Genomic DNA, 24,349 nt, shown 5'->3' with positions numbered 1-24,349 from the left:
ATCCATGGAATTCTCCAGGCCCGAATACTGGAGTGGGTAGCCTTTCCCTTCTCCAGGGGATCTTCCCAATCCAGGGATTGAACCAGGTCTCCCGCATTGCAGGTGGATTCTCTACCAGCTGAGCTACCAGGGAAGCCCATGTGTATCTCAGGAGAGGAAGTGAAAGGCTGGGGAGGCCAGAGCCATCCTGGGGGCTGGGGGCCACAGTGTCGGGACTCGAGACGGTGTTTACAGAGAGACGAGAACATGCTTGGGGAGGGGCTGGGGTTCACAGGGACAGATGGACATGGCTCCAACCCTGCTGGCCACTGGCCATGTGTGCCGTGGGGGGTTGCAGGAATCCCTACCTGAGCTGGGGGCTGATGAGCTGAGGGGGCAGCCGCCTGACCGCACTGGACAAGCAGAGGCAAGGATGCAGGTGACCAGCAGAGAAGCAAGGCAGGCCCTTTATTGGAGAATCTGTCACTGATACACAGACACACACAGGCCACACCCCTGAGCCCGGCCTGGAACCAGCCCAGGGCCCAGGACAGCTGACGCAGGGGTGTCCGCTCCCCGGGGGCAGCAGGAAACTCCCGGTGTCACCCACGGTGCCGTCTCTCCCAGCTCTGCTGCCTCGGGGTCCCCAGGAGAAGAGCCAGCCCTCGGGGGATTCCAAGGGCCGAGGGGGCCAGGGGAGGCTCCCCAGACCCGCCCGGGAAGGGTCCCTCACTCATGCTTGCCTTCTCTTCCTACCGGCTAGGTTGTGAACCCCAGGTCACGGGAACAGGTGCAGGGACCCCAGGCCTGGGCTGGGTGGATGGGCCACACTCTGGGGTCTGGGTCAGCATCTGCCTTAGCCCAAGCTCGCAGGGGGGCCCCAACGGGCAGGGTGGGAAGGGGCGAGGCTGCTGCGTGCAGGGGCCCCTGCGAGTCCAGAGAGGACGCGGCGGGCAGATGTGGGGGCTGTGGGCTGGGGGCCGGGTGGCCGGAAGGAGGGGATGGGTGTCACGGCAGCGGCCGTGGCCCCATCCCCGGGGAGGGGGGCCTCTGGTTGTCTCTTCCTGCAGGATCAGGGAACCAGGACGGGGCGGGGTGCTCAGGCTTGCGCCTCCAGGGCGCGCACGTGCACGCTGGGCAGGCAGAACCAGGATGGGGGCAGCTCCTTGCTGGGGCCGTCCTCGTGGAACCGGATGTGGAGGAAGAAGTCGCCCGTGTAGAGGAAGAGGAGCGCCCCGAGGCAGGCCGCCTGGCCCGACGGCTGAACCTGAGAGAGGAGGTGGAGGTGAGAGCCAGGAGCCATGGGGCCCAAAGCCTGGGGAGACCCGGGGCCGACCGGGAGCCACGGGGCCCCTGAAGCCCGGGTAGACCCGGGGCCGACCGGGTGTGGGGGTGGGGGAGGGCCCCCAGGCCTGGCTCCATGACCCTCCAGGGCTTCTCTGCGGTGCTGCCCCCGGCAAGTCCCTGAACGTCTCTGCGCCTCAGCTCCTGTCCCGGGAAGGAGCTGACAGCACTTCCCTCTCTGGGCTGCCTGGGGGTCAGTGAGCTGGGGAGTGTTTGGGGCCAAAGACGCCTGTCCACCCGTGAGCGGAGCGGGAGGACCGTGCCTCGTGACCTCATCTGCTCCTCTGGGCACAGTGACTGCTGAGCAAGGGGGAGCTGCCCACAGCGGGCAGGCCAATGGTGCCCTGGATGCCCCACCCCAGCTCCTCAACAGCCCCGCCTCGCCATCGTGGCCCTGCTCCCGGGACTCGCGTATGGAGGCGTGAACTGTCTGGGGTCTCCAGGAGAGTCAGGCGGACGAGGGTCAATGCGGACCCTCTGCGTCTGCCGCCCCGGGGGAGGGCCCCACGCACCTTGTCCAGGTAGAAGGTGCCGGAGCCCACGAAGGACACGGCATGGCGCAGGTCATAGCTGTGCACGCCATTCTGGTGGTCCTGGAAGGGCACCACGCTGAGGGCAAAGGGGCCCACGCTGCGCGGGCTCCGGTTGGTCAGCCGCACCTCCAGGCGCACCGGGTCGCCCACCCGGCAGGCCGCCGCCTGGCAGTCACAGGGCTGTCCGTCCACCAGCACGTCTGCAGGGAAACAGGGCGCCAGAGCGTCAGGGCCCCGTCCGCCCCCTGCCCGCCTCCCCTGTTCACGGGCTCCTCCACCCGCCACGGCTGCCGCCTGCGCTGTGCCAGCCTGGGGCGGGACACCTGCAGGGCCCAGCGCCTGCTCTCCTGACCTGCAGGCTGGGGGGTCCCGGGGGGCCTCCTAGATGCCCCCGGCTGGAAGAGCTAAGCTCTGGCCCTGACCCCCAGGGGCTCCTGCAGGTGGCAAGCAGCCAGGAGAGGGACTTGGACCTGGAGGGGACCATGTGCAGGCCAAGGACCAGGGAGGGGCCGGGCCAGGTGGGCCTTTATGGAGTCACCTGCAGGGTGACCTGCCTAGAGGCCCCCGTGAGGGCTGGGCTGGCCCTGGGGGCACCAGGGAGACGTGCCAGCAGCTGGGGGGAGGCCTGGGGTCACGGAGCAGGCTGAGCACTGTCGGGCAGGGGACAGGGAACAAGGGGCTGCGTGGGGTGGGGGGGTCGGGCAGGCAGACGGGAGAGGCCAAGCTGTGACCCCCGAGCAGGCCGGCCGGAGGACTGCTCTCTGGCCTGGGCACAAGGCACAGGCTGGGAGGTCAGAGGGACGAGTGTCCTGAAAACAGGCAGAGGAGGGAGGAGCTGAGCAGCTTCTCCCGAGTCCTCCCACTCGCCCTCCCTGGGCCCCGGCGTCCTCTTCTTTAGGAGGTAAGAGGAAAGTCTACTTTACAGAGGTTTTGTGAGAACCAGAAACCTGAAAGCAGTGGGGCTGGGGCGCATGGCCACCCTGCCGGATCATCACCGGCGCCCACACCCACCCTGGGCGGCGGAGACTGTGCGGGCGGGCCAGGTCCCGGACCGGCTTTAATCTCCAGCCCACAGGGACAACTGGCATTCATACAGCTCTTCCAGGCCCTTCCTCACCTCGGCTGGCGATGAATGCGGATGGGGGCAGGTGAGCCAGCGCGGCGCCGACGCAATGCACAGAGAGCGCCCGGGACCCAGTCCTGCCAGCCTCTCCTGGGCCGCTGTGTGCAGGAGGGCCGCAGACCACAGCCTACCTGCCAGCGGGCCACATGCAGAACCCGGAGGGTCCCAGCCCCAGGGAGGGGGCCCCCTAGAGAGGTCAGGAGGGGTGTCCCGGCCTGGAGGCCTGTCTCCTGACCCTCAGGCTGTGGGGGAGCCATGCACCAGAGACCTCGACCTGGGGGTTCCTTGGGAGCGGTGGGTGGGACACACAGAACTCAGCCTTCTTCCTGAGAGACCCCCGGAACCCTGGGCCTGTGCCACCCAAGTGGGGGTGTGGGAGACAGAGTGACACCCCCAAAGATGTCCATGCCCTACCCCCTGGAGCCTGAGCAGGCTGTTCCCCAACATGGCAAGGACCCTGAGAAGCCAAGTAGCTCGGAGCATCCGGGAGTCCGATGTCATCATCTCCAAGGTCCTTGTAAGGGCAGGAGGGGCAGGAAGAGAGCCCAGGGAGGCTGTGTGGCCGGGGAGGTAGAAGACACTCAGAATAAAAGGGAGCTTTGACCACAGGGTGGCCACTGACACTGGTCTCCAGGGCCCTGCTCGGCCCTAAGCCAGGTTCCCCCCTCCCTGTGTTTCCAATCACACTGCCTCTCCACCCCAGTCCTGCAGGCCCAGCCCAGCCCGGCCCCAGGGTCTCTGCACCTGGGCCCCCCTGGGAGAGGCGGCCTCTATCCGCGCAGCACAGCGCCGTCCTGCCCAGCACTCCCTCATGCTGCATCTCCTGGCCCTCGGCATCTTCTCTCAAGTTCCCTTGTTTGCCCACCTGTTTGTTCACTGTCTGTGTTCCTCTCTTCTTGCCCCAGCACCTGGGCTGGGCAGGCGCCCTTCTATTTCATCTTTGTTGACCAAATCAATGGATGAATCAGAGAGTGGATGAGTGGGCTTTGGGGCTGGGGTCAGTTCAGCTCAGTTTAGTCGCTCAGTCGTGTCTGACTCTTTGCGACCGCATGGACGGAAGCACACCAGGCCTCCCTGTCCATTACCAACTCCCGGAGTCCACCCAAACCCATGTCCACTGAGTCAGTGATGCCATCCAACCATCTCATCCTCTGTCGTCCCCTTCTCCTCCCGCCTTCAATTTTTCCCAGCATCAGGGTCTTTTCAAATGAGTCAGTTCTTCACATCAGGTATTGGAGCTTCAGCTTCAGCATCAGTCCTTCCAATGAATATTCAGGACTGATTTCCTTTAGGATGGACTGGTTGGATCTCCTTGCAGTCCAAGGGACTCTCAAGAGGCTCAAATCCCTCTCAAGGGGCTCAAAGGACCCTTGGACCCCCCTGGAGCTCAAAGACACTGGGCCAGCCCCTTGAATGTCCCGTAGAAGGGACCTCAGAACCAAGCTGCTGCCTCCCAGCTCTGATCCTGACTCGCACACCAGGCTTTTGTGGAGGAGATTCTTCGTGCAGGAGCAGCTCATGTTGTAAGAAACCTCCTGGGAGCGGATTAGCCTCTTCCCTTGGAGCATTAAATCGGGCCGCAGTCCATCTCCTCCCGCCGCCCCCAGCCTGCTTCTCCTTCACTTTTAATACCAGCCAGCATCACGGACTTCATTCTATCCGGCCCAGGATCCCTCCCGAAGCGGCTGCCGAGTTTATGCTACAGCACGTCGCCAGGCTCTGGCAGGAACACGGCTATAAATAGAAGGCGAGAGGAGGGAAGGGCCTGCGGGGCCCACTCCGACGAGGGAGGCACGGGGAGAAAAGCAGCTGGCCAGTGCCAGCCAAGGGCGGCCACTGTGGGGATGCGGGGCGGGGTTCACACGGGGAGAGCGCGCGGAGGATCGGGGAGCTACCTGCACCCCGAGGCTACACCTGGAGGCAGAGTGAGCACGATGTTGTCCCCCTGCCCCCTCATCCAAAGCCTCACCCAAGGCCAAGAAGCCTCCCCCAGCAGCTTCACGGGCTCCTGGAGGGCACAGGGCACAGGGCACAGGCGTGGTTTCCACGGGTTTTGAGCAGGGGTGCTGAGGTGTAGAGAGGAGACGGGGCTGCCAGGGCCCTGACGGAGGGTCTGCCACCCAGGGGCGGGGGCCAGGTCTTTCTGCCTCGGCTTCCCCTCTCTCCCAGGAGGGGTGGGAAGAGCTCTGCTTCCCCAGGTGGGGCCAGTTTTAGACCCCCGCCCAGCCTCACCGAATGCAGCCTCTGCTGCACTCTGCCTGGAGGGAGCTGGCCTTCCTGGTGCCCAGGAGACATGGGGCACAACACTCACTGCAGAGGGTTCCTGGCTCAGAGCAGCCTAGCAGCAGGGGCAGGGCCCGAGGGGAGGGGGTGTCCGGGCTCGGCCTTTGCACCCAGGCCCCTCTCCCTCCCCACCTCCCCCCACAGGCACTGCCCGCCTCTCATCTCACCATTACCGTTCTTGGGGATGACAGGAGCTCCTGAGAGCACCCTGGCCACTGTCCTAAGGTTTCATCATCTCACGCAGTCCCCAGTCCAAGCCCACCAGGTGGCATGGACACGGCCTCACTTACAGGGCACCCTGTCCCGGTGGGGAGAGGCCCGTGGCCATCCAGGTACACAGCTGAGCACTCAGCTCCCTCAGGAACCCTGATGGCCAGAGCATGCGTTATTTTTCATACAGCTTTATTGAGATTTAGTTCACAAACCACAGCTCACCCACTGAAGTGCACAATTCCATGGCTTTTCATCTATTACCAGATCTGAGCAACCACCACTACAGGCAACATGAGAGTGTTTTCATCACCTCCAAAAGCAACCCCCTACCCCTTCTCCATCCCACCTGTCCCCCACCCCCGAACAACCAGGATTCAAGCTTCCAGTTCTACAGAACACCCCAGTTCTATGGACTGTCGCACCAGAGTGGGGAACCACTCCCTTCTCCAGGTGATCTTCCCGACCCAGGGATCAAACCTGGGTCTCCTGCATTGCAGGCAGATTCTTTACTGTCTGAGCCACCAGGGAAGCCCCCATAACCACACATATTTGGTCTTTAAGAGCAGGCCTCTCTCCCCGAGTGTGATGCTGTTGGGGCTCAGTCTGTGGGCGTCTATGCCTTGCTCCTTCTCATCGTGGACACACCACAGCTGGTCGTCCATGTGTTTGTGAATGGGCACCCGGGTGCCTCCGCCCTTGTCTATTGTGAACAATGCCGCTGCGGACGCTCGAGGACAGTGTCAGTGTGGACACAGTTCTCCGGTCCTCGAGGGCACACACCTCGGAGCGGAATTGCCGGTTGGAGTTGGGGGGGGGGCTGGCATTTAACCAGCTGAGGGATCACCAGGCTGTGCTGTGCGGCAGTGGCATGACCCGCAGTGTTCAGATTCTCCACGTTGCTCCCGGCACTTGCCCCACCCACCTTTTCTGTCCAGCCATCCCAGCACATGGCACAGTGGCATCTCCTGCCAAAACCGTACCTGGCCAGGCTGCTGTGGCCCTCATGGTCCGCAGGGTGGATGTGCGTCTCTGCCCTCTGACCCAAACACAGGTTTGCAAAGGCCTTCTTTCTGGTCTTATTCACTCATCTCCCTGGCTGGGAACCTTCTGGAATTCCAATCCCTTAACCCCACTCATCCTCTGGGGCCTGGGGCCAGGCTGAGGGCTGGGATGTAGACTGGGCCCCTCTCCCTGTAAGCACGGCAAAGGACAGAGGGCTTGGCAGATCCAAGGCCAGCACAGCGTGTCAGGACCCGGACTCCAGAAAGGCAGCTGGGAGCAGGGGCTCCAGAACCAAGAGGAGGGCTGGGTGGAGACTGGAGCCTGAGGATGGCAAGTCAGGGACAGGCCAGCGGGCAGGCTGGCCCTGCAGTGTCCACGGCGTCTCTCCATACGGTCCACGGAGCGGGTGGGTGTGAAGGCTAGGGGTGGGCAGACGCTCCTGGCACTTGAGAGACACTTGCCAAATGGCTGCGAACAGTCTGGCAGTTCTAAACCACTGTGGACTTTTCAAAAGAAAAGACCTGCCTGGCGGCTCCCTGGAGTTGCGCTTCCTAGGTCTGTTCTGGCGTGTGCGTGAGTGTGTGTGTGTGTCCAGGACCATGGGCACTCTGAGGCGTGGACAATGGGCAGGGTGGGACTCTGGGTGGAGCCTACACAGCATGTTCCCCTGGGGGCCGAAGGAGACACAGAAAACATCAGCAGGCCCCAAGGTCAGAGGCAAGTCACTTTTCAGTGGCGAAGAGGGGGGCTCGTGGATTTCGTGTTCAACTGACTCATCTAATGGTCCGCTCATTCCTTCCTTAGGGCCTGGCTCCCACAGTCAGTGGTGGAGGCCTGTTCTTCCCCTGGAGCCCAGACTCCCAACAAGGATGCTGTTCCAGGCTCACCTTTCTTTCTGGGGTTTTGGTTTCTTTGACAAAACTGGATGGCTAAGCAGACTTACGGTCTGATTCTGGACACAACAGAATCTTTAGAGACACAGGAGGAATGAGTGAGGGGAAGGCCCGAGAGGAGCCGGAGAGAGTCAGGTTCTCAACAATCTACCAAATGGGCTTCAGCTAAGATGTATTTGAATTTCAAATTTCACAAGGCACACACATTTTTCTAGTTGACATAAATCTTGGATGGGCCTAGATTTTAGAGCCAAATTTGATTCAGGCCAGGCTAGGTTTGAGAATTAATCAAGCTTTGTCACCCTTTAAATGAAGTGCAAAAAAAGAGAAAAAAAAAAACCCTCAAATGAGAAAAGAACAATAGCTGAGCCTTGGGACGTGGGCTGAGAACCAAGGCAAAGCCCCTGGCCAGTGAGTTTTGCTTCACCCTCCTCAACACCAGCTCTTCTTGGGAGAAAGCACAGGCAGACCTAGCAGAAAACCCTGTAATTTCCAACAATGCAGTAAAAAGTGGTGAACTTCGTCTACTGCAAATGTAGCAAGTTGCTCTGTACACAACCAAGGCAGTAAGTCTTCCCTGGGTACCAATGAGAGCCAAGTCACTGACCTACTCTCTGTGGCTATTAGGAAGCTCAGAGACAAGAGTGTATTGACCTAGGGTACCATGTGGGCCCTCAGCACCTACATTTCAGCTCACACGCACACGCATGCACGCACACACAGCCTCTCCTAGCATGCCCACTCCTCCAAGTCTTGACCAACAGGACAGATATGGTTTCCCTTAGTCCAGAAGTTTCCAATGTTGTTTTGCTCCTTTCCTGAAAGAGTTGGTGAAAGAGGTTAGAAGCGCAGAAATGCCCTGCAGGTGGGGGTGACGGTGTTCTGGGAGAGGATCTTACACAGAAACAGGCAGTGGCATCTGGGGAGGACGTGTGAAACCACGCAGTCCCCCTGCACCTACCCGGCCCTCAGCCTCCCTCCCTGAGGGAAAGAGGGTGGGTCCTTCTGTCCGCTGTGTGGGGCTCAGGCAGGGCGATGTGATGGGAGGGATGCATCAGGGGCAGGGCTGCTCCCAGGAGCTCAGCTCGGGCTGCCCGGGCCCCAGGGTCACGGGCTCGTCCTGCCCTTGGGCGCTCATCAAGGTGGGCACCGCGTGAGCCCAGGGCCCTGCTCTCAAGGCGCCAAACGTCGTGTGTTTTTAACAGTCACTGAGGTAGCTAATTAGTTCATAAACCAGAATGCCTCCTCCCCAGCACCCGGGGAGGGAGACCGCTCCAGACCCGCACGTGTAATTACCCTCCAGTTGAGAACAGCTCCTGAGGAGCCGTTTGGCTCTCTTGGGTAAATAATTTACTTTTACAACTTTTCATTAAAGATTAAAGGGAATTAAATTAAAATTAAGGCGAGCTGGAGTTGGAGGGGGACGCTTGAGGCTGGGAGCTGGCTCGTGGAGATGTTCTCAGGCTTCCTGAACACGTCCGCGCAAGGGCCGGTTGGTGGGGAGCCCCAGGCGGCGTGGCCCACGTGGACCGTGGCTGCTGGGGACCCTGTGAACCTGCCTCAGTGACGGGGAGAAACACGCTCGGCCCACACCACCCACCGGGTCAGGGGTCCCCTTGCCCGTGGTTTCCCCGGGCTGTTGGGCCAGGCGAGCAGGGTGGCAGAGCTCAGACCACGTCCTGGTTTCGGGAGAGCCAGAGCTTCTGCCTCCCCTGATGCAGCCAGAGGGCTGGGGTGCGGAGCCGGGAGACGGCTGAGCTCCAAACAGGGGCAGAGACGTGCCCAACAAGGCTCGAGGGGTGACGGTGGGGACCATGGGTGAGCCGTCTCGGCTGAGCTCCAACCCGGGGCAGAGACATGCCCGAAGGGCTCGAGGGGTGACGGCGGGGACCACAGGTGAGCCGGGAGATGGCTGAGCTCCAAACAGGGGCAGAGACGTGCCCAACAGGCTTGAGGGGAAACGGCGGGGACCACAGGCAGCAGTGCCCGCAGCTCAAGGCCGGGTGGGTGAAGAGCCTGCGTTCGGGGCAGGGTCTTGCTGGAGGGTGCTGCGCTGCGGGCCGGCCCTCTGTCTCCTCCCTGGCAGCGCGCCCCAGCCTCCGGGGGGCTCAAGGCCCTGCCCACTGGCCCCGTCCGCCTGGGGGCCTGCTGGGCTGGCCCTTCCCTCAAGGAACACTTGCCCTTGAGACTTTCTGGCGGGCGGAGGCTGGCTGGGTGCTCACCAAACCAGTCCCTTTCCCCCAGGGCGCAGCGCCCACAGCAGGCAAGGACGCGGGCCTGCGTAGGGGCCAGGGGGTAGTAAGGGGTACAATGACACACGCCCTGCAAAGCTAGCCCACAAACTCATCCCTCCTGCAGTCTCTGCTCGGCCGAGTGACAGAACTAAAGATATTGAGCCAGGTCCGGGGAGGAGCCACAGGATAAGGACAGCGGTGTGGTGGGCGGGGCCACGGGTGGGCGGGGCCAGGGACCCCCCCCCCCCCGCCCCGCCCCGCATGAGCCCCAGACAGACCCCACCACCCACACCACCAGACATAAAGTAAGGCTGCTGTGTTGGGCCCCTGAAATTTGGGGCTGTTTGTTATAGCTGTGCAGCTTCCAGGCCTTCCAGGGCTCGTCTATCCAAACCGTCTCCTTTCAGAAGGGACGCTGGGACCCGTACTGAGCCAGTGCACCCAGGGCCGGGCTTCGAATCCGATGCTGGGTGGGTCCTGGAATCCGGGGGGCCCGTCCCTTCCTCTCTGGAACAGAACTGCCTTTTGCACAGTGAACACCACCACTGCAGGCTGGAGACAGGGCCTCCATTAAGTCCTCTGCCTTCAACCTTCTCTTTCTGGACAAGCACCTCAACCGACGATAAACCAGGGGAAACAACAGGACAAAGGAATGAATGCTGTGCCTGCTGGCTGGTGGCATTATGCAAAGACATCATTCTGAGGACAGCAGAGAATTTAAAACGACTCCGCTGTCCCCGAGCAGAGTCTCTACCTTTTCAATCTCTCGTTTTTCATCTTCTCTCAAGACTTTCTCAATAAAGCAGCGATCACTGCCACCCAGGCAGGCCCCTCCACGGCTCCCGTGGCTCTGCGTCCAGCCTGGTCCTCCCCACACAAGGTCACCCCAGCCCCGGACCATCTCCCCTGCAGGGTCAGACTGCACAGGTGGCTGCTGGCGCCAGGAGGATAGGGAGGAATCTAAGACCTTCCTTCCCAGATGAGAGAGCTGAGGGCTGGAGGGCGGGGGTCATCCCAGCGGGCATGGGAAGGGGCTGTGCAGCTGGTTTCATGCCACTGGGCCTTTGCACAGGCTGTTAAAGCTGCCCTGTCTGCCTGCCCAGCTCAGCCTCACCTGTGCTGCGCTCAGCACTCGGCATCTACCTGGAGTCCTGCCTGCACAAAAACGTACGCACGCTTCCCTCCGTCCCCCGGTGCCCAGCAGGGCCCGGGCACCTTGGGTCTCCGCAGGATTTGCAGACCTTCTGCTGTCTGATAGTGGGGCCAGGCCTAGAAGCCAGGTCTCTGGATTCCTGGGTCAGTCCAGAGGGTCGGAGGGGGAGGGGGAGACAGCCAAGAAGAGAAAGGGTTTCCACTGAGAAGATGAAAAGGGTGTCGATACAGGCTTGATGGCCTTGGGAGTTTTCTAGACCAAGCTGAAGGCCGCCTGCCGCTCCTCCTCTGCTTGCCCTTCCCCAGCGCCCTGTGACACCCCTCCTGCCATCCATCACCTCCTCACAGGACCCCCGATACTCTCTGCCTTGCCAGCTCCTCTGGCCCTTTCCAAAACTCAGGTCGAGCAGCACTCTCTCCAGGAAGACTTCCTGAACCACACCCAGCTTTGCACTAGGCTATATCATGTATAGCCTCATGCCAGGGTTTTCCGTTGACACGATGTCTCATTGATTTGAAGCTCATTGAAGGTGAGCTTTTTGAAGGCAGGGCTCAGGGTTCAGTCACTGAACTGATGAATGAACAAGGCCTGCCTATGGCTTGCCATGTGACCTTAGGGAAATCACTTAACTTCTCTGAGCCTCTGCTTGCTCATCTATATACTACATGGGAGGAATGAACCGGATGGCTTCAAGACAGGCTTCATGGTGCCCAGGCCTGGGCTCAGCCCTCCAGGTCCACTTCAGACCATTCTCTCTACTGAGCCAGGGTGGCATGTGGGCTCACTTGGCATCTAGTTGCTGTGCCAGGACTGTCCCCCCACACTCCCCAGCCCCAGTCTCAGCCTTTTTGCACACGGCCCAGGGCCTGACCCCTGCCTGGTGCTCGATCAACATTTATCATGTCAAGCGGACTCTTTAAGCAGTGACAGCCAAAGCCTCCCATAGACACGTAGCGTCCCAGAGCACACAGATCATTCGGGAAGGACACAGGCCACAAGAGAACCTACCACAAGAGAACCACTGGGATCGGGGTTGGGCCACTCCTGGCCATGAGAAGGGGCACCCGTTGAGCCCCCAGGGCACTGCCCTGCCAAGACTTGGCCACCAGCCCTTTGGCAGGTGGGCTAAGGGCTCAGGAGGAGGCGGTAAAAGGGACCCCCCCGGACCCTCTGCCCAAGCCAGGGCGGGCAGCACCGCAGAAAGCCCCTTGGTGGAGCTCTCAGTGTGTGTGTGTTGGGGGTGGGGGTGGGGGTGAGGCCTGCACAAACCCACTGCTCCTGTCCCGACCCAGGGCACAGGGGTCAAACAGGGCAGGGAGACTCCAGAGCAGACCAGCCTGCAGACGATGGGCCCGGCCGGCTGTCCACGTGGCGAGGACCTTGTGCTGGGCCTAAGCACCCTCACCAGAGGCGACCCTGTGGACGGAAGCCCTGGCCTGGCTTCTCAGGCGGGGCCCTGAGCATCCCAGAGGCTCCGGGGGGCTCACACACATGAGGGTCCAGGCTTTCTTGGACTAAGGCAGGCCCCCTGAAAATGACTGCGGGCCAACCGGCTCCAAGGGGCCCAGATCCCAGGGGCCCACGCCAGCTCCCGTCTGCTGCCCTCCGTGCCCCCTCCACTGGAGCCACGCCCGGCGGAGGACAGGTGTCCGGGGGCCACCGCCTCTCCTACCGGCCGGGCCCTCTGTGTGCAGAGGAGGAGCGGGGGCCAGGCCGCACCCCTGTCCGGCACGGTGCGCTGTGAAAGGCTCCGGGGCCGCCTGGGGAGCCCTGAGCCGGAAGAGAAGACCCTTGCCCAGGGGCCCACGGCTGACTCGTGGCCCTCTGCTCCCAGACGGGCCTTGCGCCACTCTGGAAGGACTGCTGGCTTCTCTGATGCACTCGGCGTCCCCAGAGGCCCCACAGCCAAGAAGGTTTCCCCCTCTCCCTGCGGGCCTCTGTGCCCTTGCTCCCTCCTCTGAGAAGCCCTCCTGCACCTGCCCCAATAGAGCAAGGAGCCCCTAAAGCTCCTGCCCGCCGCTCCCCCCACAACCCCACCGCCAATTCCTGGCCCTGTCTGTCTCTGAGCTTAAAGCTCTGAGCTGCGACTGCTTCTTTCTCAGCACCAAGCAGGGCGTGAGCTCCTCCAAGGTCACCAGGGCTCCGTAGCCCCCAGTGGGGAGGCTCCAGGCCCTCAGTCCCTGCTCAGACCCCCCGGCAGCCCCTCAGTGCCAGTTGATGGAACGGGTGAGCTCTTAAATCTCTTCCGGGTCACGGCACCTCCCATCTTTTTTGGTGGTGACTTCCGCATATCTGGCTCTGCTACAGAAAACAGCAGGCCTGTCCCCCTGACCCCCAGCCTCAGGGCCTGCATTTAAGTTTGCAGAGGACGAAACCCCCTTGGCTGGGGACCCCTATGAGCAGGCCTCTTGGCTCAGGGGCTGCGTCCACCCTCCTCTCCTGTAAACGGGGTCGAGCCACAGTTGGAAGCTGACGCGGGCCGCACTGTTGTTTGCCCAGTGGTTTCTCATTAACTGAAAATGAAAAATTAAAGACAAAAAGTCCCCAGAGATGCAGGGGCTCGTGGATGACCCTGGAGAACTGGGCCTCCACCACTCCCCGGAACACGGTCACCTCCCTGGACCCCGTTGCGGGGTCCACAGATGGGGTGCAGCAGAGCTGGGGCGAGGCCAGGCCCGTGTGACCTCACCAGACCCCCTGTGAAACCAGGCCATGTCTCTGCAGCCTTCATGACCTGCCGGCAAACGCTGAGCGAGGCCAGGAGGGATCCGCCTGCTCCTGTGTCCCCAGCAAATGCTCAGGACACACAGTGACCCGCCCCCCACCCCACCAACGTCCTGCAGCAGCGGGAGCGCCAGGGCCGCCACCTGCCCAGGGCCACTGGGTCCTCCCACGGGGCTCAGGAGACAGGCAGCGGTGTGTGGGGCCACCTCTTCCCTGGGGAGCTGGGGGGACGGCAGCATGATGTCATTAGGGCACCGAGCTCTGGGGGGTGCACGTGACCCCTGTCCACCCTCGGGGACTATCAGACCCCGGTGTCCTGGTGGGGTGGGGTCTCTGGTCTAGGAGCCAGAAGGCCCATCTGAGAGCCCTGGCTGAGCTTGGGGAACGCCATGTTCGTGGCTCAGTGAGTGGGCCCGGCACCCGAAGGCTGGTACAAAAGAAACCCGGGTCACTTGCATTCCCCCTAACAGCTCATCACCAGGCCCGTGGCATCTGTGGCCTAAATCTCACCCAAACCACACCAAAGGTGTGGAGGCCTCGATACTCCAGGCCTGGGTTCAAACCCATGCCGATGGGGATCTAAAGCCTGTGTCTCTGTGCTGGAGCATGTGAATGGTACACGACAGCCATGGGGTCCAGCCAAGACCTGAGGAGAGGCTGCGGAGGCTGACCAAACCATAATCCAAATCCTAAACCCTAACCCCTAATCCTAACCCTAACCCCTAACCCAAAACCCCAAACCATAAGCCCTAATCATAATCCCCAACACTAACCCTAACACCCAACCCCAATCCCCAACGACAAATCCTAACCCCTAACCCTAACCCCAAACCTAATGCCTAACCCTGACACTAACCCCTAACCTCAAATAACCCTAACCCCTAACCCTAACCCCAACCCATAACTGTAACCCAAACCCTAACCCTAAACCCTAACCCTAACCCCAACCTTAACCCTAACCCCAACCCCTAACCCTAAACCCAACCCTAACCCCTAACCCTAAACCCAACCCTAAGCCTAAACCTAACCCTAAACCCAACCCCAACCCCTAAACCCAACCCCTAACCCTAACCTAAACCCTAAGCCTAACCGTAAACCTAAATCCTAAGCCCTAGCCCTAACCCTGTGCTGCCGCTGCCCCGCCTGCCCCTGCCACATCCATGAAACAAACCCTCTGCCTCTTTCACCTCCCCTCCACCCCCAGCAGCCCCCCACTTCTTCCCACGTGACCCAGAGCCTTGCCTCCCCATAGATGTTCGATGGCATCTCTCGGGCCACGCCCACAGTCAGAGGCCAAGCCCCTCAGCCCTGAACAGGCCAGGAACTCCAGCAGGTCTGCGGACTCGTAGCCCCCCAGCCCCAAAGCCCAGAGACAAGGAGCTCCCTGTCCTTCTGGCTCAGCGAACTGTCTAAAGGGCCAGAGGCCAGGAAACATCTTGGGAGATGAGTTCACTCAGCCCTGATGGCTGGGGAACCCTGGAGCCCTGGGGATTCATCAGGGGGTGGGGGCGCTGCAGGGCTCACTGGGTTCTGGAAGTCCCCGGGGCATGTGCCAGGCACCCTAGAGTTCCTTCTAGTGTGACAACACTCTGGGTTGTAAGACGGTGGGTTCACCGCTCACTGCTGCTGGGGTGGGCACTGGTCAGAGACTCTTTTAACCCTTGTGCCCCCAGCACCCCGCCCCCCTGCTGCAGAGAAGGTATCAGTGTTGCCGTTTTATGGATGAGAAGGCTGAAGCCCAGGGAAGTTAAGGAAAGGCTCGGTATCACCTGGGCTGCCCCACACCTGTGCTTGTGCCTGGGACAACTTGACTTAGTCCTGGCGACCCATCAGACTCCTCGCCCCTCTGAGAAGTCTGACCTGGGCTCCAGGCCAAGCTCTCCATCCTCACCTGACCCCCAGACAGCGTTACAGCTGCCCTTTCCTCCCAGAACCGCCTCCTCTGGGCTGTGAGCCCGTGCCCCCTCCCCTCTGAAACCTGGCCCCGACGCCAAGCTCCTTCCAGGCCCCCCATTCTGCCCCAGTGCACACAGCAGACCAGGCCCCCGGCTGCCCCACGTGGCGTCAGATGGACCCTGCAGACGCCACCAGATGCTCCTTTTCACTCCCACCTCCAGCAACGCCACTCCACCCCCGCTTCAAAGAGAGGCCCCGAGGATGGGGTGAGTGTTGGGGGGTGAGTGCAGCTCCCAGGCTGGGGGTCAGGGCAGTGTAGGGGTGAGGGCAGAGAGAGAGGTGTGCAGGGCGAGGGTCCCTGGAGGGAGGGCTTGGGGTGGTTTTCGGAGAAGCACAGAGGAGGTGATGCCCGGCTCGGAGAAGCTTGTGAAGGAGCAGGTGTGGGGACCTTGAATCGCTGAGCTGGAGAGGACGGGGTGATTATTCAGCCTCTCTGCCCCACCCTTGCGCCCTCCTGGTTTGACCGATCAGCCTCCTACCGTCATGTGAGAGGCAGCCCGTACCTCTCTGGGCCAGCACAGCACTGCTTCCAGGAGAAAAAGGGAATGTTTAAAAGCAACGTGGATGCTGACTGCATGCTGTGTTGTCTGCTTAATTAACAGGAAAGCCATTTTGGCCCCAGAGCAGCACCCTGGACAGGGGTCCAAGGCTTCTGACATGTGGGGGCAGGCTGCCGAGGCCTTTGCTGCCAAGGGCTGGGGAAGAGACCCGCCAGGCTGGGTCCGCCACACTGCCAGCTGGGCTCAGGGCAGGAGCACAGGTGGGGACTGCCTCCCCCGGGGCCAGATGTTCAGCAGCTCTAAACCAGGCTGGCCAGCCAGGACGGAAGGCGCTTCACCCTCCTAGCCTGACACACACACCTCCGTCGTGGCTGGGAGCCCGAGCCCAGGTTTGCCAGCATGGCCCTCGGAGTCCGGGGCTGGGACAGGGTACGGTGTGAGCACTGGGGCCGGGCGGTCCCCTCCCTCTGCATCCGGGGTGCGTGCTCAGCCGCTTCAGTCATGTCCGACTCTGCGCAACCCCATGGTCTGTAGGTTCCTCTGCCCGTGGGATTCTCTGGGCAGGAACGCTGGAGTGGGTTGCCGTGCCTGTTCCCAGCTCCAGCGCCCCTCATGCCCGGTCTGGCTGCCTGCCTTGTCCCTGCACCTCTGCTGTCCCCCCTCCCTACGCAGCCCCCGCCCCCCGGCTCTGGTACCAAGTTCAGATGCAGATTCCTGACTGACACGCTCCGCAGCACACAAAGCCGTAAGGAGCACAGACGGCCCTCCGCAGGGGACCGGGGGCTCCTGGCCACACCCTCACACACGCCGGTCAGGGGGTGGCCCAAGTCTGAACAGGCTGGATCACAGCTGACTGTACCTCGGTGGTGCCCGCTGCTACACACAGGGCAGCCCGCCCCCGCCTCGAGGCTGGCTGGAGGGAGAGCTGCTGCTTTAGAGACCCCCGAAGAAAGGCTGTAATGAGCATGTCAGGAGCCGGAATGCAAATCAGGACGCTGGAAACAGTTTGTTCTCCAGAACAATTTCATCATCATCACCACCACCTCCTTCCAAGCAGCGCCTGTTTGCTTAGGAAGCGGGTGAGCCAGTCAGGCCAGGCTCCATGGGGCCAGAAGCCTTGGGCAGCCCCTCTTCGCTGCAACTCACCTGGAAAGTGAGGGTGGAAACTCAGGCCCAGGCTCCAGGGGTCACAGGGCTGCACAGCCGGGGTGGAACCCTGAGCCCACCACTAGCCACACCACCACCCGGCTTCCTGGAAGTGGACAGGTCTTAGTAACAGGGCTGGTGGAAACTTCTACGTTCTCTCATCAAACAGGACAGAGAGGAGTATTTACTGAGGGACTTGGCTTGACACTAGCCGGATGCAGATACAGCAGCAGGCACGTTTCAAATGATTCTCTGTCTTCTCAGTAGCCTAGTAAGTGAGGGTTAAGAGAAAGAAAAATACCCAGGCTCGGAGAGGCTAAGTGATGTGATTGTACCCTCGGGCAGCGCTGGGGTTAAAGCGTGGCTCTGTCTGAACGCACGGCTCGGGGCCTTTCACCAAAACCACACTAAGGCCTGGCCTTCTGGAAGAATGAGACATACCGTGGACTCATCTAGGAAAACGACTCTCTATTGAAATGCCTTTATCTAGTCCTAGAGAAACAGGACCTGGGGAAAGCTGTGGTCCATCTTCCCCTGCAGAGAGCCCTTTAGGTCTGTCCTTCCGTCCATCTGTTCACCCGGCTCAGGTGTTCTCACTGAGCCCACAGGAAAGCAGCAGACAAGTGAACACACACACACACACACACACACACACACACACACGCACGCACGACTCAGCTGGCCGGGCGGGCAGACCTGAGGAGTGGAGGAGGAGGGCAGGGTGGGAGGCTGATACACACTGGCTGTCAGGGACGTTGTCTGTGAGCAGGGGCTGGACGTACAGACAGACACCCGGAGAAAGGGTGCTGGAAAAGGGAGAGTGGGTACGGAGGCTCCAGGGACCAGGCAGAAGGGTGTGGTCCTTCCATCAGGTGAGATGGAAAACACAGGGGACCCTGGCCTTGCGGGCTCACCGGGGCTGCAGGAGCCGGCAGTGCGGGATGGGAGCTGAGCCAGTCAGGGGGCTCCCGCGAGTGACTGGAGAGCGATGGAGCGGCGGCAGTGATGGAAGGTGCAGTCAGACCCTATGGTGTTCTGGAGGCTTCGTGAGCGCATCGCTGGTGTGGAAGGCACCCAGGGCTGGAGCCTGAGCCACCCCGTGAGCTGCTTAGGGAGGGGGCCACTTGGGAGTCTGGAGTAAGCATAACGTGATTTGGGCGTGGTGAGCCACAGGGCCCCTTAGACACCCAGGGAGGTGTGTGAGGGGCTGAGGACAGGCGTGGACACAGACACGTGTCCTCGTACGCAAGCACCTCGGAAACACTGCACTCCATGAGAGATGGGTGCAAAGCTACGTGCCGTGCGATGCACTGATACGGACTGTCCAGAACAGGCAGATGGGGAGAGAGGAAGCAGATGGGTGGTCGCCAGGGGCCCCAGGGGCAGGCAGGGAGTGACAACTAGTGGGTACGGACTTTCGTGCTGGGGCCAGGAGACTGCTCCGAAACGAGACCTCGGTGCTGGCTGCGTGGCTCTGTGAAGACACCAGGACCAGAGGGGCAAACCCTGTGACACATAAGCCACGTCTCCACATTAAGAAAGGAGCTGAGGGCAGCGGTGGAAGCAGAGCTGCACTGGATGGGAATCCGGGCGCAGGTCAGAGCCCAGGGACCCCGGGACACCTGGAGGTCGGGGATGAGGAGAGATGGCAGAGGACTGGACAGCGTGACCCCAGAGAGAAACGTGTCCCAGGAGCCGAGTGGACAAGGCGTGAGGAGGACGATGTGATTGATGGTGACGGGGCTGGGGCCCCAGGAGGTGAGCGAGGGGAAGGAGGGGGCTCAAGAGGGCCTGGGCGGGGAGGAGCGGGTGGGAGCACTCACTGCAGCTGCGGCTGCAAAGGAGGAGGACGGGGGTCACAGCGTCTGTGCCATTGAGAGCTATCCTGGAGGGAGGCGGGGATGGGAGATGGCAGTGAGAGCAGGACAGAGCCCATTGCAGAGGGAGGGCCCTGGGGAGGCCCCAGGGAGGACGCCCACAGCCCACGCCCCTGGCCGCACCTCACACTAGGCTCCAGCACAGCCCTTGTCTTGGGGCGGCTGCCCCTGCTTTCCCAGCACCAGGTTGGATACCCACTCAGCCGAGTTGCTTATCCCTCCAGCGAGTGCACTTCCAGAGTGTGAATGCCTAGACACATCAGTCCCACAGCCACCATCATGGGGGAGCCCTCGTCCCCGGGGGTTCTGTGCGGACCAAGGGAAGGACGGCCGGATCTGACCCAGTCAGGCCCAGGGGATCTGAGTCCCCTCACCCAGGTGGGCTTTGGGCGTCAGATCCCGCCAGTGGGTTCCAAGTGCCTCGGGGTGAAGGAGACGCCAATGCGGGGCGGAAAGTGTGTGTGTTCTGGTCCCACGGCTGCATGTCTCTGCCACCCCACCCCACCCCGACCCCACCCCATGAGACGCTGCCCCTCCAGGGCTTCTGTCTTCTCTCCCCGCTCAGGCCTAGCACCTGGCACACAGCGGGTCTTCAGCACCACAAGACCAGTGGTCATTAAAGGCATTCTGTGGTCAGTCTCAGTCAGCAGATATTGGGCTCCCCCGGAGGAATACTGAGCACTTCTCTGGGCTGCCCAGAGCTGAGGGGAGGGTCTCACCCCACGTCCAGGCACCCTGCCAGCCCTCCCTGCCCCTGGCTGGTTCGTCTGTCCTCCACCCTATTGTTCCTTGCTTACAGACCATGCTCAGAAGAGGTCTGGGTAGATGCTGGAGTTCTGGGGGCAGGAGGAGGGAGGACCAGGCAGAGCTGGGGAGAGTCTACGGCGGGTGGGGGCTCTGAAAGCTCAGCCCACCTCCACAGGGTCCTGGCCGCCCCCCTGGAAGGACAGGCATGCGGTGTGGACTTATGCGAGTCTGTGCCTTCCTGGACAGATTGTGCAAAGTTTCCATCTGATCCTTGAGATAGCCTGGGGCCCCGAGTGGTTAGCGGCCAGTGTCTTGAAGGATGGTTGGGCCCAAGCAGGAGGAGGAGAGGTGAGGGAAAGAGACTGAGTTAAGAGGAGAAGACAGGAAGGAGAATGAAGGCGGGTCCAAGATCCGTGCACAGCTCAGAGTCCCCATCGAGGGCTGACAAGAGAAGGCGGGTTCTGAAGTCCCTCGGACAGGCTACGGAGCCGGGGTCCGGGGATAAGGGCAGGCCCCACATGCTAAGTCAGGGGAGACTCTGGAGGCTGAAAGCAAGAGCAGCAGGCGTGGGTGTGCGAAACCCGTGTTCTCGGAATGCAAGGCCCACTCCACTCTGCTCGTGAGTTACACCCAAGAGAGTCCCTCTCCCACAAGCGGGTTTGCACCCACAGGGCGAGGACAATGCACCCAGACCACATGCCCCTGGCACCCCTCCCATCAGGGACCTCGGTGGGGCTGGGAGTGGGAGACTCACTCAGCCAGGTTCTCTGGCACCCGATCCGGAGCTTGGAAACTGGCAGTGGCCCCTTTAAGGACGCAGAACTCTTTATCCCCAAAAGGGCTACAAGTACAAAAATAATCATGGAACAATTTTCATAGACACAACAGCTAACACACAAAGCGACTCAATAGTGGGGTGTTTTTCTTTTTTCCCCCTTTTCACAAGGCCCCAAGGGGACCTGCCAACCCCTCTTGGCCCCAAATATCAAGGAACAGCCACGGGGAGGAGGAGGAGCTTCCCTGCCTTGTGGGGGCGGAGACTTGTTCCTGGGCGGGTGGCCTCTCAGCTCCGCCCCAACCTGGGAACAGAGACAGCCAGAGTCCTAAGGCCCTGCCCCACCATGCTGGGACCGGTCCTCTGCAGCGCCCAGAGGCCCCTGCCCACCTCTAAGCCTCCATCCCCAGGGTGAGCATGACGGCTGTATGCTCATAAGCCCCCAAGGTGACAGACTGCTTTTCTGCAAATGAACACTGCGGCCCTGTCTGCAGCCTTCCCTCAAAACACAGGCACTGACCCCTGCACCAAGGTCTCTGATATCAGATACCCACTCACATCAGGGCTCTCAGGCTTACCGCCCCCTGGACTTCGGAGGGGTCAGGCCACTTTGGGGCACTTCTGATTCCTTCTCTGTGACGTGCTAACCTGGCATCGTGTGGGGACGTGCAAGCTAGTCCCTGAAAACGCACTCAGCCCAAGGTATTTGCCCTTAGGGTCTCCAATTCCAAGCTCCCCACCAGAGAAGACCACAGCGGGGTCTCAGGGCTGGGGTCTGCCTGCACCAGCGTCCGAACCTGGCTCCTCCCAAGCACCTTCCTCAAGGGAAAAGCCAGGCCCACATCGCATCCCCTGTGAGCGTCTGTTCTCCAGAGGGGATCACTGGTCTGGGCGTCCATGAGCTCGCTGCTATAGTTTCGTCACAGGTCCTGACTCCCTACACGAGTCAGGACCTGTGTGTGCCCCCCACATGACTGCGAGCCCGGGCACAAGCCCACTGACAGTCACAGCGCTGTACCTGCTGCTGCCCCCTCCTGAGGCTGCGAGGCCCACGGTGATGACCACGGCCTTCACACAACCCCTGTCTCACTGCTCACAACAGCCGTGCCAGGTGGGAAGGGCGATCCCTCAGATCACAGGTGGCGGGCAGCCTCCAAGGCTCTGGGAGCACACCACCTGCCCCGTCTGATCGCAAAGCCCCGCTTTCCTCGCTCCAGCCACGTGTTCTGAAGCAGGTGGTCGGTCAGCTCCACGCAGGGAGAAAAGCAAGGCGCCAGCAGACGAAGCCTGAGACAGAGACGGACCCAGGTGAGGGGTTTGGGCAGAAGAAGGTGGGAGGGCAGGGAGAAGCTACCAGACGCAGGAGACGCAGGAGCCGAGGGCAGAGATGGGAAGGGGGTGGGAGCTGGCCGGGCCCACACTCCGAACAGAGGCAGGAACCCAGCAGACATGCCGGGGCTGCGTCCAAGGAGAAGCACAGAAAGCTGATGCCCACGTGGCGAGAAGCCAAGCCCGGGCAGCAGGCAGAGAAAGCAGAGAGGAGGCCGTGCTTTTCTGTGCTGACCCAGTGGACTGGCACTGGTTTCTAAGGAAAATATGAGCCACTGCTGGCAAGCGTCAAGGGAAATGGATATTTACAGACACGGCTGGTTAGCATCTAGACGCTATAGTGTGTATGCAGGGCAATCTCAAAATAAGTAGCAAACAGCCTCGAGAAACAGACACAATGAGTGGGTGATTTCACTTCAAGGAGGTTACTGATGTGGGTGCATTTGGATTATAACACGAAGAGACCGGAAACTGCCTACGGTCCAAAAATGGAGGGGACAGGCTACATAGATTAGGAAACACACATTACATAGGTTAGCGTATGAAAGAGCGCTATGCAGTCACGAAACATCATGTTGTAGATGTACAGCTGCTACGGAAAGACACTTGACTGTGTGCGTGAAGAAGAAGGATAGTTATACACCTTTGTTTCCCGTTACATCTCGTTTTTATAAAAGATGTACACAAGAGCTAATGTAAACGATGATAAGCCTCTTTGCTCATGGTCACCACTTCTGGATTATGGGATTGCTGCTACGCCTAACTTCTTTGTGAGCACGTGTATTATATGGACACTAGTGTATGTCATGTCTAAAGCTGGGGCTAAGTTGTCAGATTCATTTACTAAAACGCTACCATCTGCAGCTCAGAACATGACTGCATTTGGAGTGTTGAAAGTGTTAAGTCACTCAATTGTGTCTGGCTCTGTGCGACCCTGTGGACTGTAGCCCACCAGGCTCCTCTGTCCATGGGATTCTCCAGGCAAGAATACTGGAGTGGGTGGCCATTCCCTTCTCCAGGGGATCTTCGCCACCCAGGGATGGAACCCAGTTTTCCTGCATTGCAGGCGGATTGTTCACCATCTGAGCCACTCAGGATGCCCACTAGGGAAGTTATTTGGAGAGCTGGCCCTTAAAGAGGTGATTAAACTAAAAGGGGCTCCTCAGGGTGGGCCCCAGTCCAGTGTGGCCAGTGGAAGTGGGTCATGCTGGAGCCGCAGCGGGTGCTGAAGTCAGGGGCCCCGCTGGTCCCGGGGCTTTCCAGCACCCTTCCTCTGAGCCTCAGAGCCCCTAGGCCCTGCCTGGGGCAGGATGTAACCAACTTCAGCGGACGCCCGGCAGCCATCCTTGTGTGCCCACTCTTCCGAAACAGGGACCTAAGTGCACACTTTCAAATAAAAAAGGTACACGGACAGAAGACTCTGCCCAGGCCACTGAGGACTGGATCGTGCAGCTGTGAGGAGCCCCGCTGGCCGCCTGCACCCACTGCCCCTGGGGGGCGCAGTGACTGGCTCAAAGCAAACCCTGCAGGAGCGGCGGCCGAGGACACACGTCTCCTGATTCGGACCCCAGGACAGCCGTGACGTGTGCACATGCCGCCCCCCAACCGCCCCTGCACAGCACCCACATCCGGGTCAGGTGTGTCCTGGGACACAGGTCCCGCAGCCCCCGCGCCTGCTCAGAGCGGGGGCTCAGAGAACACGCCCCTCGGCAGGGATCCGTACAGCTGCCCAGGTGGGACGGGCAGTGAGACGACTCGGCGGCCGATGGCCGCACCGTCGGTGGGAGCGTGATTCTACTGCAGCCCGGCCTGCAGGGACGGCAGGGGCGCCCGCTGCTACACGTGGCCAGTGGCTGTCGATCCGTCCTGCCAATCTCTGGGGCCTGTATGTAGCCTGCCTACAGAATCTCCTGGGGTCCAAATGGGGAGTGACCGTGAATCAAGCCAAATGGCCCACGTGCACGAGCACAGGTGGGCACGGCCAGGGCAGGTCTGCACGCACGGGGACAGGGAGGCCTGGCTCCCTCCGCAGCACCAAGCGCCGTGCCCACCTGGCAGGCAGCATGGTCAGGTCAGTCCCGCCAGACCAACGCCTGGCATACCCGGGTTTTCTTGCCTCTGTCTTTCCACATGCCGGTGGCTTCAGTAGGTTTTTAACGAAAATCCAGAGTAAACACTAGTGCTAACTGGGATCATTAGAATTACAGTATGTGGAGATGAAGCTTCCCCAGGGAAGCCAGAGGCCCTGGCTACAATGGAGGAGCTCGTCCTAAGGTTCAATCGCCCCCTGGTACTGGGCAAAGCAGCAGATGGAGGCAGCCCATCGTGGAAAATGAGGCGGGGTTGGGGAGGGCCACCGCAGAAGGGCCTCGGCATTGATGGAGCAGTGGCCTCCCGCTCACATAGACCCCTGCCCCATGCTGCCCTTTCCATGCCCAGCCATGCCAGCGTCCCCCAGGTGCCCGTCACACCCACTGGGCTGGATGCCTGCCCTCTCTGTGGGCCTTTGGCCACGCACCCCTGCTGCCTGAAACCAAC

The 24,349-nt window shown here is 61.1% G+C and overlaps 1 protein-coding gene across 5 annotated transcripts in view; it reads right to left on the bottom strand.

Moving 5' to 3' along the window:
- Positions 1–419: 419 nt before the first annotated feature.
- The window catches only part of TRAPPC9 (trafficking protein particle complex subunit 9), a 386,159-nt gene continuing 362,229 nt past the window's right edge, over positions 420–24,349 (bottom strand). For all 5 annotated transcript variants that reach the window (XM_061438516.1, XM_061438519.1, XM_061438518.1 and 2 more), the window contains 2 exons: positions 1,836–2,056; positions 420–1,246 (listed from right to left, as the gene is read on the bottom strand). In XM_061438516.1, coding sequence (XP_061294500.1) covers positions 1,079–1,246; positions 1,836–2,056 — 389 coding nt within the window. In that variant the 3' untranslated portion in view covers positions 420–1,078. The remainder of the gene's footprint in view (positions 1,247–1,835; positions 2,057–24,349) is intronic.

Source organism: Bos javanicus, chromosome 14 (assembly GCF_032452875.1).
Source record: "Bos javanicus breed banteng chromosome 14, ARS-OSU_banteng_1.0, whole genome shotgun sequence".
Classification (NCBI taxonomy): domain Eukaryota; kingdom Metazoa; phylum Chordata; class Mammalia; order Artiodactyla; family Bovidae; genus Bos; species Bos javanicus.
The sequence above is the reverse complement of the archived record's forward strand: the minus strand, read 5'-3'. Positions and strand labels throughout refer to the sequence as shown.